We start from the raw sequence: 16,388 nt of genomic DNA on the forward strand, positions 1-16,388 counted from the left end.
AGTTTCTGTGCACTACACAGTTAGGCCAACCCTAAAAACACATTAATAAGACACACTCAGCATTCAGGTTCGTAAAGTTCTCTTATATGATTTATACGATTAAAGGGATAAACTCATAAATGGTTTAATGCAACCCTTAAAGAGAGTTCAAAAATAAAGTCATCTAACTCTTCCCTGGATGTGAAGTAATGTTTTCTGGATATTTCTTTTTACTGACTCTAATATAATCCAAGCACTTTTCTTCCCACATACGGTAAAAAAAATCTGCTCAGGAAAACGAATGAAGTCAGAATAGAGCCTGATGTATATTTGGTATCAATAATGCAGAATTTACAAATCTTTAAAGGTTAACAAATGTAACATTCATTAATAAAAAACAAACTGGTAAAAAATCTTTGTTCTGGTTCTGAATTTGTATTGGAATTTGTAAACCCTATACAAACAACAAATATTTTAGGCTATTATAGGTTTTCACATCCATATTAAAACAGCAACATAAACTGTCAACATTGTTTATACATAAGTTTTCAACATTCTTAATGTGCACAATATCGTTCTTGTCTCTATTTCATAATACCCTGTTCACATGTAGCTCTAGGAAACCTACACAGTCTCAACTAGAGAGTTCTCTTCTCTATGTTCATCCTTTTAAAATAGATGGTCTCTAACAGCACATGCCCCATCTTTCTAAGTTACTGGAAAATAGCACCATCGTATTATAGGGAGTATATATCTGTGAAACTGGAGAATGGTAACAAGAGAGCTTTTCACAAATTTGCAGTGGTTAAAAGCTGTTGCCATCTGCTGGATATCCAGTGAGCTTTGAAATATGAGAGGAATATGGAATGAGGACAATGCAATGAGGGGACAACTGGTCTAGTAGTTAAAGCACTAGCTTGGGACCTGGGTTCAAGTTTCTGCTCTGCCCCAGACTTCCTGTGTGACTTTGGACAAGTCACCTAGTCACTGTGCCTCAGTTCTCCATCTGTTAAATGAGGATAATAGCACTTCCCTACCTCACAAGGGTTTTATGAGAAGAAATACACTAGAAATTGTGAGGAGCTCAGATACTGCTGTAATAGGAGCCATATAAGCATGACAGACAGACGGTCAGCTGGGCTGGTGTACACAAAACCACTATTACAACTAGTACCCTGACTTGTCTCAGCAGACAGGCCCAGCATAGAGTGTGCTTCAGGGATTAAGTATTTTAGGTTTCCACCAAACCGTGATGGAATCACACGGGTGAAAACAGCAAAGAGAAGCTTGTGTTGGTGTCCCTATTGTCTTAATTCTGCATATAAACACACAGTTTAATTCTTCAGGGTTGTCAATCTTGTACTTGTCAGAAGAAATATTTTTACCTTTATAAATACCCCAAAACATAAGCGTTAGTAGGTCTCATTTATCAAACTGAGGTGCAGTATTATTGACATTAATGATAAAACCATTATTATGTCCGTAGTCTCAAAGTGTCCTTCAATACTTTTTAAAAAGACTAGCCCCAAACAACAAAACAACAACAACATCTAATGTCACAAAATTGTGGAACATTTAATCAAATTCATATAAGAGTCAGCCTCTTCTATGTTCTTTTTATCACTGCTAATCTCGACAAATATTAAACTATATTAAATTTACACCAACACTTTATTTTTGAGCTCTACTAGAATATATATGTTCACAACAGACAGTAAACAGATGTTTTGTGTGCTGAGAATGTTTGAGTGGCTGTGGTTTAAGGCACAATCTGTTACCACAGACCAGTTACTTCCAAAATGTGCTGCAAGAGATTTGTCTGTCTATGCTTCACATTTCTAATCACCTACATAAAAACTAAATATTTCATCCACTGTAACACTTACCGTTAAATTACTTTGGCTTAGTAAAATGGACTTGTAATTACTAATGCATTTGCTATAAATGGTTAATACTGTAATATGGCAAGAGTTTAAATAAATTAAAAATTGTATGTTTAAGTACTTCTACTGTGCAATTACTTTTGCTGATCCTCAATGTACTAATCTATAATTTTGCATACAAAACTTACGACTAGATTTTCAAACTCTAGCCTGCATTTCAATGCAATTTGTGGGTCCAAGCAACTGTAGGCAGTTTTATGTCCACAATTTAGTGAGTAAATCAAATAATTAATAATCTAACTGGCAGAGTATGCACCTGCAAAATCATGAGCACAAAAATGAAGACCTGCTAAGGCTGACCTGAAAATGTGTCCCTTAATGGATTCCCTTGAAAAACTAAGATAAACATTCTCTGGAATTTTTAGTATCTTCAATTGCTTATATATGCACTAACAAATCATATTGATAACACTATCAAATAGAACAGACTAAGGAACCTTTTGTGTAGTTGAATATATTTTGGTGGAAGGTTTTTTTTTTAATTAAAAAAACCCTATCACCTGATCACAACCTACCAGTTTCAAGGTTGAAAGAGTAATGCAAATTAACATAGCTCCCCAATGACTGAGGCAGAATTTACATATTTTCACCTTCACTAACAACACTGCTTTGGTACCACATACATTGTTCTGCACTGTCATGATACATGACTTGTATTTAGAAATCTGACAGTTTAAGAATGGATCATACCATTACATTAAGTTGAACATATTTCTGTGCTGCAGAGGAGAAGATAAAGAGGTCTCTCTTAAAAAATAATGTTTTTGCTCCATCTTCTCACTTGACTTGTAAAACTGGTATAAAACTGTTGTACTTACCACACTGATAAAATTCTGTTTCCTTTGTTTCAAATACCAGGAGGAAAATTTCACTTTTTATTTAATATATACTTTAACTGCTTCCATATGCTATACTGAATACAATAGTTGGGTATAGCTCTACTGTATAAGCTTTAAGGCCTGCCCATAAGTGGGGTCATACAAGTACTGGAATTCTTTCAAATTTGATTTATAATCAGACTGATGTATTGGTCAGCCTTTGGAAGCTATTAATAAAGTTGAGGAACTTTAAAAATAATCTGTAGTGTGGGAGAAACACTATGCAGAAGATCACCATCAGAAAGGCCTGGGAGAACTAGCAGTTTGGTGAAGGGGGGGAAAAAGCAAAGACTAGAAATACACCAGTGAACTGGTCACAACCACTCCTGGGTCCCAAGGTGGTGTGATAGTAAAAGGTTTGTTGTGAGCAAAAGGCTACACAGCAGATGCTCGTATTAAAGGGTTTAACATATTTTGGAATAAACATTTGGGAGAATAAGGCACAGTGTAATCCATTGTACATTGTGCACATTTGATAGCAAATTAGCCAAAATGCTTGCAATTAATTCTTGCCCATTTTCCTTTGCAGTGGCAAAGAAATAATGGGGACTTTGGGAACAGGTTTTTTATTATTCCCTCCCCTCCCATCCAACCCAGTGCTACATATTTTCCTTTCCTTGCAATCTTAGAGAAGCAGAGTCTACAATTTTGAGAAAGTTTGGAGTGAAAAATCTAATCAATGAGAAGCTAGCTTATGGTCAGGTCATTAACTTGACGTTCATTATGCCTTAATTACTGTCTTTTTAGTCTTCATACTGAGAAAGCCAGATTTCTCTTCGTCCACTCAGTGCTTATTGTAGGGTCTCTGAATAAAGAGGTTTGAAAAGCTATACTCTTATTGAAACTGCAAAGCAATTTAGCATTTGCTCCCTCACACTCTCTTTCACTCTCATCCCTCCCCTCCTCATTTTTGGATTTACTGTCTAAAATCAAGGGACAAGATGTATGCAATAAAAAATTAGGATTTTTTTCTTTATACTGCACACCTTTTTAATATAGTGTTCCATGATTTCTTAAGCAAAACTCAATGATTTCGTAAACATAATGGTCAGCTATATATTTACAGCCTGATTTTGCCACATCTGTTTTATGAAGCTGTAATTCACTTTAATGAGACTTACAGCAAAAATGAAAGTTATAAAATTGAGCTCAAAATCTGCAATCATTTTAGCTGCTATTTTACAACCTGCCTCATCTTATAACAGCAGTAGATGTAACGTTGCCTCACCTCATACCAGCTCAGATACAGGCTATCGATCATATATACTCATATGCTTGAAAAACCTCTTGAGCTTTTTAATTACTTGGCAAATCAGCAGGAAGGTGACAGACGTGATATCTGAGTTTTAGGGACATCTATGGTATACAACATCCTAAGGCCTTTTCATACAAAAGATAAACAGCAGTGATTCTACATCAAGCCAAATTATTTGCCTACTGGGGGGGAGAGGATGCAGGGGAGTGAAACGTGCAAGATCACTTGAATGTGACTGATGTTATTTTAGTACATTAGGTGAACTATTAACCACAACAAAAGAGGGCCCTAAATAAAGTGCCTACAAGGACTAGTGGAGTACATCAATGCCTCAATTCCAAGACTCACTTTTCTCCCATGGGAGACTGACCTAGAACAGTACAGAAAGAATCACAAGGACCAGGTTGCCAAAAAAAAAGGTGTCAAAATGATTAATGATTAAAAACCAAGTTCCAGAAACCGTACACTATTTTAAAAAAGTCACAATCACAAGATTTTTTGATAAGTGAATATATTTAAAAACAAAAACAAAGCACCACCTTAGGGCTAAATCGCATTATCTGTGCAGAGCATGAAAGAATGGACTGCGTGCAGAGGAGTTATTTCAGGGTCGGACGGGGAGAGGCATGTGTAGGGGGAAGTAGGCTAGTCCTCTTTCCAGGCTTCAGTCAGTAGCTAAGCTACTCTGTGCATTCTACCACAGTCCTCAGGCTTCAGTAGACACTGATAATCACTAAGACTTCCCCACATAATTGTGGCGATATTCACCCAACCCTGCTCTACAACCCTGCACACTAGAACTCAGGGTACCTCTATGGAGCTCTACTCTGCAGCAGGTAGGGGCTGCATTCAGGACCTTCTGGGGCTTTAGGGAAAGAGCAAGGGCGGGGGGTGGGGGTGGGGGTAGAGAAGTGGTATATGCAAGGCAGGATTTGCCTGTTATTGAATAGGGGAGGCCAAAAGCTGCAACTTAGGGAAAAAACTACAAATGCTCAATTTTAGTTTACGTTTTATAAACAACAAATTTGCAGGAAGACTGAGAATTTCAGTCTCTCAAAGTACTTATATGGCCCCCCACACCGGAGTATTGAGCTCCACACAATCAATACTGGAGTTTTCTTTACAACTCCCCTTTGATGTAGGAAGGTTCTATTACCCCCATTCTTCACATGGAGAATGGCGGTGCAGAGAGATTAAATGACTTACCCAAAGTAACACAGAAAGTCTGTGGGACTGACTAATTTTTCACAGATCTCGTTGAATCTCAGTCCAATGCTTTAATCAGAAAACCATTTAGCTTCAGAGGCAGCAATAAAGGGACCAGATTGACTCCAAAGAGGTGCAGAGACAGTAGACAGCGAGAAAATCCTCATGCTACACACAGGTTCAAAATCTTTCACAGCCCAACCTGTCAGTGGGCCCTTCTCAGACTTTATTCTAAGTCTGCCTACTTCATACACGGTGCTTTTGAAAACAAGTAATATGCTGGAGATACAGAAAAATGAGAGTGCATGTACAAAAATTTGTTCACTCAAGATTAAATGTAACATTAAAATGATCAGTTTGTCACTAACCATAGTTGCTAAGAGAGATGGTAATTAAAGGGGGGGAAATTAAGAGCACCGAGAAAGCTATAACTATTTTTAGTTTTTCCTTGTTATGTTCAGTTAAGTGGACTGGTTTGGTTTTAGTGATTCACTAAGCAATGACTAAAGCTGTAGGAAATGTGTTTAAATGTTAGCTAACTGGACAGTAGTACATTTTAATTCTCTGTATCAACTATGTAATTCTCTCTATCAGTGAGAATTAGAGACACTAGGGTGTGATGTGGGTTAAACTATCGAAAGACCAGTTTTATCCTCTCACCCCCCCAAAATTGGATCCAGTTAAATTTTTTCAGACTTTAGATACTGAAGTTACATTTTCTATATGTAAACAATGTATTTTCAATAAGATTTCTGTGTACGGGGAACTCCTGATAAAATGAAAAAAAAGATTTTTTCAAATAAAATAAGACTATTCTGATTGAAGAGACAATCCGATTTCTATTAAAAAAAGTCTTGAAACCAAAATTTAGAATATTTATTCTAAAAGTTTAATGGGGCGGGGGGGGGGGAGCATTACAAGTTCCATTGCATCTCTGTTAAACTCCCTATATGTTTTTAGGGGATTATGCTAAAGTTATTAAAACCGCCTGCTACAACTAATTTAAAAACTGCCACTAAGAACTGATCTTTGACTTCAGAAATGTTGATACTTCCCAAATGCAGTTCTAAAACACAGTCCAAAACCTTGAGCCTTCTGGCCTTAAACTCTATGACTATGACCCCCTGGAAACCTTGAACTCTGGGGAAGATAGGAACTGGATATGAGCTAAGGAGCTTGGGTCACTCTAGTTAAAATATGAGCAACTAGAATTGGATTCCTTTTAATTAAAACTCAGATCAAATAATTTTCTTTTTCAAGATGGAAAAATAAACAGTTTTAGAAGCACTAAGAAGTTTTTCACAAGACAGATATAGAATTTCCCCCATTAAAGTAGAAACCTAACTACAAGGTTTTAATTGTGCTCTTTTATTTATTCATTTTTACTCTGAAAGACTGTATTTTCTCCACAGCTTCCCACATTCTGTAGGTCTCTAGCACCTGAGTCCTTAGCTACTATTTCTAGGTAGCAATTAATAAGATATTAGAATAACCATCCTGACAAAAAATGTACATTAATCTGCTGGTTCAGGGCACAGTGTTTCTTAAAACTCTATTTTTCACCCCACAGAGCAGTGAAACTCAAAATTAAACACAACTGCAATTCCTAATCTCATAGTGGTAGGAGGAATACTAATATGACCTCTGAATGCACCAATTACAAAGTAGACCTTTGGCTATGCTATGAACTCAATAATTATTCAAGGACCAAAAAATATTTTTTTATACCTAGTTTCACTGCCTGCTGACTACTACTTCAAAGAGTGCATGGCTCTTGGGATTCTGCTATTTTAATCATTTGTGCTTCAGTCAGTATCTGCTACAGAGTTTAACTTCTGTAAACTCTAAAAGGCTTGATAGCATCAACCACAGCAATGAGCTACAGCAGTCCACAGAAAAGGAAAAATCTTACTGGATAAATTGTAAAGAAAATTTGGAGCACCCAAAATAGTGTTTCATGGCCTGTTTGGTTTAACAACAGACCCAATGCCCATTCAAGCACACATAATTTAGAAGGTCTGCCTGCCTGCAATAAAGGCCGAAATTGGATACTTGGCGAGATTAATTACCTAGATAGGGCATGATAATGCAAGTCAAATGGGAATGTAATTAAAGTGCAACTTCCATGAAAATTATTCATTGCTAATGGATCAGGTGACAGATAAATCAAAAGGCATTTTTAAAAAAGAGCTACAGGTTAACTTGAGGCAGCCTTTCCTCTTTAGAAGCTACAATAACTGCAGACATTGAATTCAATTCACACTGTCTTGCTCTCATCATAGTACTGTAAGACAAAAGAATAGATTATAATGTAACCTCAAAGAAAGAGAAACCAATAGAAAAGTTATCAGGATTGTACCTGCAAACAAAAGGTCAACTAGAGTGGAACCAGTTGGCTGGCAGCTTTCAGATTAGTATATCTCTCTACTTTTGTGCCATAATAGGAGACTGCAACCATAAAAGAAGGCAAGTGATGAATTAATAAGTTGACTAGTCCCTTGGGTACAATCTTTACAGATGAAAGACATGCTGTCGTAATCAAACAGGGTTATAAATTAGGTAAATCAAGTGGCACAAGTAGTATCTCACATTATTGCTATTTAATAAAGTCTTCTGAAATTTGTCATTAACTCTTTAACATCAATACATGTATTTACAGTCCAGAAACAACAACAGTAAAAGAAATAATGTTTTACAATAACAGGGCAGGTGATATTTCCCAATGGGATATTAATTCTAAAGAAGATCACTGCCTTTTACTTTTTACAGCCATAAGAATCCACTGTGGAATCCTGGCATGTCAAAAGCTCCTCTTGAGACACACTGAGGAAGGAGGATACATTGAAGTAAATGTATTTTTGAATGCAGAAGGAATACAAGATTTGGCCCTCATTTGGCCAGATTCTGCAAATCCATATATATTCATAAAGTCCTTGACTCAAACAGGACTACTGACATGAATAAACGTTTCCAAGATCTGTCTCTTTGTATAGACATTTAGAAAGAAAAACAGCAGGCTGATTTTAGATTTAATATCTGATGGTCAAAGAGTACTGGAACATGTAGCCCAGTTGTTAACAGCAATTCCTCAGACTTATAAAAATGTATTTTCCTATTGATTGGTGTTGCACATTTACTTTATTTTACATTGTCTGTAAGATTAATATAATCCCACCATTAAATGCTGTCACCACAATGAGATTACTCACATGAGTAAAGTGAATAGGACTGTGGCTCATTCTATGTAACTTTTATAATAAAATAAATAATAGCAACCACCACCACCTCCACCATCATTTTACGGGGCTTGATCCAAAGCCCATGGAAAGCAATGGAAAGATTCCCATTGCCTTTAATGGGTTTTATAGCAAGACAATGTTCCTGAAACAGCAAGCTATTACATTACTTCTACAAAAAGTATATTCAAGATTTTCACAGACTTCCAGAAAGCATTATTGTATATTTAACAAATAGGTATTCTCTGTTCTAAAGGAGAACTCTGGGCCTTTTTAAAAAACAAAAAATTCACACGTTATCCTTTATTTCCCCTTCTCATATAAAATTGAGAGATTAAAAAAAGAATGCAACTTTTGGCAATAGATGAATATTTTGTTCATGTTAAATGGTGCAACAGAAAGTTCAAATTCACCTGAAATTTAGTTTACTCGATCCCAAATTCAGCTTTTTAACTATAACACACTATCTGAGCTTGTCAAAAAGTTTTGAAATTGCAGGAGAGAAAGCAATACAAATAAGTCCAATCATTTGGGTGCTTTTTTTAAAAAAAAACTTTGAAATCATTTTTAGTTCAATAAAGCAATGTACCAAAATATATCTGTTATTGGGTTATTGATTAGGTATGCAATATCGTATGTAGTTCTATTTTCTTAATGGTTATTGATTACATTAAAAACACAAACAATTGACCCATTCTAATGAGAGATTGTTTTTTACCTCTGCCGACATGTTTTCACTTATAACTAGATCCCAACCAAGCTCTGAAGCAAAAACGTTTCTGTATGTCAGATTACCAAGCACCCATCTAGAGAACTGTCTGATATTTAGCCACCAGGACACTGCAATTAAGATTCATTCATCCATTTCATCCCTGGCTCTGAGAAAATAATGAAACATCAGTGAAACAAGACAGAAGTTCACAGAAGGTGATTTAGCACCTTTCCAGTTGGAACACCTGTATCTGCTTTGTATTTTCCTTTCTGTGTTGCAGATTAACTAACCATCAGTTTCCTACTCTGTTTAAATGACACTATTTCTGACATTAGAGCTATCAAGAGTGAAAAACTGAACCAAGGACAACGGCCTGATACCATTCCCATTGAAGGCAACGGGCATTTTGCCAATGTCTTCAGTGGAAGCAGGATTAGGCCTAAAAGAGTCATGCAGCAAACATACTAATATGAAATGATTCTGTTAACCATTAAATGGAAAAACTCAATTGTCAAGCTGTGTTGCAGTGGCTCAAGAGCATGAGTACCAACCTCAGGTTAGACTGTTAAGAACCAGGGGCATACACCCCAAATTGGCTGTGAGTTCTATACTCAATTTCACCAACCAATTATCAAGTATAAACTCCACAGGCATTACACCAGCCTTAACACAGAGTCACAGACAGTCCCCTTGGGAATTCTGTCTTGACACCCAGGTAAGCCTACCTTTGTGATACATGGCCCCTTACCTGAATAGTGTTGTTACTCCCAATCCCAAAGGACCAGTCACTTATCCCAGGTCAATTGCACCTTATATCTCACACCAAAGACAAAGCTTGTATCCAAACCTATAATAAACCTATCTAAAGATTTATTACATAGGAAAAAGAAATAAGAGTTATTTACATGGTTAAAGCATGCACACATATATGCCCACAAGTTCCAATCTTAAATTTCAAAAAGTAACAGAAGATTCTGTAATAAGCAAGCTCTATATGTCTTTTGGGGCTAACCAAGGCTAAGCACCATGGACCTTTTGCTTATGTCTAGTCATCCTTGCCTGCTCCCCCTCCCCCAAGTCCCAGCTGCATGAAGATACAGTTCCTCCTTGTTAGGAGTTATTTCCTTCTTCCATTCAGCTTTGAGCTGCAAACTCAGCCGATGAGAAGGATTCACTTCATGTGGGGAGAGCAGGACAGAGTAAAACAAAGTCTTTTTTCCTCTTTAATGTTGCACTATAGCCTGTCTGGTGTCAATAGGCCTTTCTTTTCAAGCAGGACATAACACCTTCTGAAGACCAGCATTTCACTCCAATGAATGTCTCTCTCCTGTCTGGTGATCTACACAGTAACACAGATTTACAATGTATACTCTGGGGAAATTCTGCACCATTGCACATGTACAGAATTTATGTCTCCCACCGATTTCTTTGTTTCACCACAGAAAAATGACTTTCTGATGGGGAAGCAAAGGAAAGCAACAAGACCAGGTATTTGACAAATAAAATTTGCAGAATTTTGCAGAATTTTAAAATACCGTGCACAGAATTTTTTGGCACAAAATGCCTCAGGAGTAAATGCTCAAATATTACCTTACAATATGAGATACAGATGTTACAAGCCAGGCTAATGCATGAAGCAACTCACAAGCATTCAATGAAGTCTAAACATTAAATGCATTCTTATAACTCTAATACTTACCTTTACAATACTAACACACAGGTGAGCCAGACTGGCTCCAGTTATGTATATGTCAGTGGAGACATGGCAGCTTATCATGAGCTAGCACCTGGTCTGCCAATGTCACACTAATATTTAACAGGACTTTATTTGTTTCTGGAGGAAGGATAAGAAGGCATCCCAGTCTTGCCTGTGTTACTCTTCATAGGACATCAGATGCAAAAGAGTTGCTGAAAGTATTCAGTTTTCAGTTAAGATATGGTATGTGGAATATCAAGAGTTAAAAGAATGCACACAAAACATGTTTCATATTGAAAAATAAATGCTATTGTTCTAAGATGTCCCTCTGTCAAAGCTGTTTGCTTTCTTTGAGGGAGCTTTTCCCCATCATGGACACAACAAGCACTGGGGGAAGGAGGGTGAGGAATAACGGATCCGCAAAAAGAAGTTAGAAAAAATATTCCTAGGCTTAAAATAATTTGAAAAATCATAATTTTCACTATAAATGATTATCTAGTTAAGACAAAACAGCCAGATAGGCCATTAATAGTTGAAAATCAATTTCCTTTGCTGTCTCCTGACTTATTGCTGAGTGACTTGACATATTCCTAACTTGAAAATTTGCAAAGTACCTTAGGACAGCTCAACAGAAAGGCCACCTTATAATACAGAATTTTACTAAGGGACTAAGCCTATAAAATAATCAGGGATACAAAATTATCACCTTCTATATAGGTCTTTAAAAGACTTCAAAATGTCCTAGAATTTCAACTTCACTTGGGGTTTGTCCACACTGCCCCTCAGTTCATACTACAGTGATGTCAACAACATTGTGCACCAAAGTGCTGCACTATAACCTCCATGTAGATGTTGCATGTGCAAACTAAAGGTTCCTAGAATGCATTAACACAGTCCTCTTCAAACCAGACTACATTAATGCAAACTAGGAACATTGCATTACAGTGTAGCATTTTGGTGCACCCTTCTATTCACATGCCTGTAGTCCTAACTGCAGAGCAGTGTAGATACAGTCTTAAAGATTATACAAAACAATTCCATATTAAAATTAAGATTAATTGTTTGCATCAAGATGGTAAATGTATGCTAGGATCTGTAGTTGTGATGGTTGCCTCTCTATATTAAAGAAAGCTGGACTCTGAGCACCCCTGTTTATCGCTATTGTTAGAATTTTATTTTGTTGTTAATTCACGTAGTGAAATTTGCTCTCTCTTTTAGGCGCTGATCCTGCTGCTGCTTGTGTTTAAAACTGAGGCCCCAGGTCCAATCCTGCAAGATCTGAGTCTCCTAATCCTCTTCCATTCAAGTAATCCCACTGACTTCATTAAGGATTAGTCTGCCTCATGTGAGTAAGAGTTTGCAAGATCAAGCTCTTAATTGTCATGGCAGCTTCACAAGAGGCAGAAATCTTTTTAGTGGCACCTAACATGGCTACAGTGTTTCTTAGCTGAAAGGCAGAATACAGACTTTCTCCAACTAAGGATACAAAATTCCAACTGCACACAAATGAGGTGCTTCTTTTTAAAAAGCTAGATGCAGCCCACTCACAACTTTAAAATATCTAATGCTTATGGTCAGTATTTTTGCTCATACATGTCTATGCTGATATTATTAGACCAATCAGCTGCCTTCAATACCATTTATCACAAAGTGGTGTTGTCTCATCTGCAGACCTCAGAGGGAGATGATTGGGCTGCTTCCAGAGGCTTCATTCTTTTCTCTTGGAGAGATCTCAGTGGGCAGTTGTGGACAAAAACTCCTCTTCCTGAAGAGCAATCAAGTGCCACAGGGTGTCATTCTGTCACCCTCATTCAAAGCATATATGGGGTCACTAGGAGTCTTTGCAAGGAGTCATGGGGTGCAGTCTTATCAGTATGCCGAGGACACCCACTGTATGTCTCTATCATACAATTTGGGCAATGTGGTTCAGGGCCTCAGTCAATATCTAGCTGAGGCTGGGGACTAGATCAGAGGCACCTGGTTGAAGCTCAGATCACACAAGATCAAAGTGATAACAGTGGGTTGGGGAAGCAAACAATTGCTGGCAGAGGTACTATCAGACCCTTTAATTTAGGGAATGTGTCAGGCATTGGTCACCACAGTTCCCAGCCAAGGGATGATTCTAGACCTCCCGCTGCTGTTAGATAAGCACATTACAACAGGAGCCAGATCAGCTTTGTACCATCTGTTCCTTGCCTGGAGGTTGCCATATTTTATTTTTATATGGGGAACTTTCCAGCATTATCCATTCTTTTCTCCCTCAACATTAGACTATTACAATGTACTCTAGAGACCAAAGTTAAAGCAGAATGTAGCAGCACTCCTACCAAGCAGGGCCTCTCTCTGGGAATACTTGACACTAGTGCTCTGGATCCCTGCCTATTGGTGCCCTCAAGTGTTGGTTTTGACTTATAAAGCCCTAAACTGGCTGAGACCTGGCTTCCTGAGAGACCACCTGAGAGGTGCTCAAAATGGATTGCCCCCATTTAAAACATAGAAGGCCACCAAAAAAACATTCTTGGTGAGGGCCCCAGGCCTTCAGAACTTGCTCCCCATCTTGGTTCAAGGTAGCCTGAACTTGACAACTTCTGGGCAAGCAGGAAGAAAGCTGAGCCTATGTTCCTGAAGAAGGGAGAACGGGGAAGGGGAGAGGGAGGGTTCTGTTGCTCTGATTGAACGGCTAGCTACAATTATCTGTATATATTTATTTAATACTACTGGCTGTCTTTATGAATATGTATTGCAGATGGATAATCATTAGTATTGGTCTCATTAATCATTGGGGCACCTCGAGTTTTATCTATTGCATCTTTTTATTGTTGCTTATATCTAAAGAAAAAAATGAATAAAACAAATATTTTATACTCTTATTCACATTTTAGCCATTCATATATCATATCTATTTATATAAAACTAAATATTTAAATACTCAAGTTAATTATCCTTATTTTAAAGACATCCCTACATATGCATATACTGAATAAAATGTCCCTTTGTTCAGTTAGTAGTAAATATCTTAAAAACCATGTACTATTATGATTAAATAAATAGCCTTTTATGGCATTTTAAAACACTGATTATGTGTCATTAACTTTCTTGTCTACTTATCTCTTTTTTTGGTACTTTCTCAAAAATTAATGAAACCTTAGCAAAGGCTCAAAAGATATTAAATATGTAACCTACAATTAATTAATTAATATGTTATGGTTCTGACGGGAACTGAGATAAAGGTCCACAAACCAACTTGGAATGCCACACATAGAAAGGCAGAATGTAGCCCTAAAACTCTTTACTTGATTTATCCCACGGGCCTTTATGGATATGTCTAAATTACAATTAAAACACCTGCAGCTCACCCATGTCGGCTGACACAGGTTTGCGGGGCTCGGGCTGCAGAGCTGTAAAATTGCAGTCTACATATTTGGGCTTCAGCTAAAGCCTGAGCTCCAGGACCCCGCAAGGAGGGAAAAGTGAGACAGCTCAGACTCCAGCCCAAGTCCGAAATCTACATCCCAGTTTTACAGTCCAAGCCCTGTGATTTTTTAATTGCACTGTACACATACCCTGTATGATACAAAAGAGTACAATATTCCTTCTTTCTTGCTAATCAGATCACAACTAAAGAAACTTAGTTACACCAGTGACTGTCCGGAGCAATTCGACTGAAGGCTTCTGGAGAAAGAAGTAATTTCAATACATTGGTTCTGAAATGCTATCACTCAGTTCTTTATTTCATATACATGATTCTGTCTAAGTCTACAAATATTTACACACCAGTGGGTATATGGAACTCGCTGGGACAACAGTGTGCAACAAAAGTCCTCATATATGTCTAAGTGTTTGGAGGATATAGCGCTAAGGAAGAGAAATGGAAAACAGAAAATTATAGTTATAGGGCTATATCCTGGGAGGTCTGCCACAGACTTCAACAGAACTGAAAAAAATTGTCCTACAGAGACCAGGAAATATAGTCTGAGCCCAGGAGAAAACGAGAGCAGAAAATACTTTAAAATGTTGGTTGTGTATGTGTATCAGAGAGAGAGAGAGATGGGATGAAGAAGGGGGGCATCCCCAAACTGTGGTTCTATAAGGACTTTTCATCATTTTTTTAATAAATAAATTATTTGGATTTGCATGTAATTAGCTCATAACCACGCCTTTAAAAATCTGTTAATACTGAAGTGACTTGAGATAAGTGGCCAACGTTGTTTGTGGTATGCTTTGACAAGAATCCTTAACAGTTTAAGGACAAACAGGCAGTGCATTATAGAGAGAGCTTTAAGTTACAAATTTCATTTAAGCCTGTTTTGTTTTGTGGGTTGATATCTCAGTTTTAACAGCTTACCATAAAGGGACATAAAATGTAGTTTATTGTACATTACAACTTAGTGCATTTGAATAAGTCACACAATAGCAGGATTTCTATGCTGTTATCATCAGCATGATTTAGTTGACTTGTGTTCACATGCGGGTGCTGTTATGTAACACTTAGCTCAGACAAATGTCTCTGCTCTTGCTCTTCTCTAGTCTGCTGTAGTTAATGACCAAATATTGTTAAAAATTGGGACACTAATTATCTGCTGTCGACATGCTATGGATAATTAAGAATTGCTCACACTGAAGCCATGCTAATTGTTTTTCACAGGTCTCCTTCTTCTGTCCTTGTGTCCTCAAAAAGGCAAGCAGCTACAGGTTTGTACAAACATCTCTGTCACGTACATTGTCACAGAACATACATCATTCTTTCTGGCTCATCCCCAATTAATTTTGCTGGCTTGCAGCAATTATCTCTCCCTTTGTGACTGACCTCCTGGTAAATGGAGTGCAGGATGGCTGAATAATTTTTTCCTGTGGATTTTACTATTCCGTTGAACCTTGTTGGCCGCCCACAATAGAATACAATGAACTTAAGTCATGAAGTATTTGAAATTGAAACAATGTAGAAACTGTATTTTAGCAATTGTAATTGACAGCTCTAAAAAGTCAAGTCTTGATTATGTTCTCTCATTTACCCTATTACTTGGATCAGTTATTTAAAGCTGTTAATGATCCTCCTGGATCAATGTCTTGCTTGTAGCTATAATTTACTGCATTGGTGGATTAGTACAGATGTTTTCATAGATGGCTCTGCATCATTCCACCAGATTGCTTGTCTGCATCAAATTTGCTTCCATTCATCACTAATGAAGCAAAGAAGATAATCAGCATCTAGTATCTTAAAATTAAATAATGAATACAGGATAACAGTTTTATTGTTCTCAATTTGCAGCTTCCCACCGTGGCTTTCTCAGATTGCCCACAGATTTTGCCCTAAAACTAGATCCAATTATATATTTTGACTTTACCAGTGAGAATTTATAATAGAAATGCATATTTATACAAAAATAGTTCAACCAATAAAAGAAACACCAATATCACTGCACTATCCAATAAAGAATGTGTATTGAGTCTGATAGCTTGGAGAAAAGCACTGGGAGAAAACT

The 16,388-nt window shown here is 37.2% G+C and overlaps 1 protein-coding gene across 6 annotated transcripts in view; it reads right to left on the reverse strand.

Annotated features, from left to right (window-relative positions):
- Positions 1 to 16,388, reverse strand: part of EPHA7 (EPH receptor A7) — a 170,264-nt gene that overhangs the window by 75,402 nt on the left and 78,474 nt on the right. The window contains exons 6-7 of one of the 6 annotated variants that reach the window (XM_073336782.1): positions 9,958 to 10,071; positions 9,245 to 9,375 (exon numbers count right to left, since the gene is read on the reverse strand). The exons of 4 other annotated variants lie outside the window; for them this stretch is intronic. In XM_073336782.1, the coding sequence (XP_073192883.1) occupies positions 9,995 to 10,071 (77 nt within the window). In that variant the 3' untranslated portion in view covers positions 9,245 to 9,375; positions 9,958 to 9,994. Of the gene's footprint in view, positions 1 to 9,244; positions 9,376 to 9,957; positions 10,072 to 14,668; positions 16,086 to 16,388 lie in introns of those variants that run through there. One more of the 6 variants, XM_073336783.1, reaches the window with a different exon arrangement.

The sequence above is a fragment of the Lepidochelys kempii genome, chromosome 3 (genome assembly GCF_965140265.1).
Source record: "Lepidochelys kempii isolate rLepKem1 chromosome 3, rLepKem1.hap2, whole genome shotgun sequence".
NCBI classification, from domain to species: Eukaryota; Metazoa; Chordata; order Testudines; family Cheloniidae; genus Lepidochelys; species Lepidochelys kempii.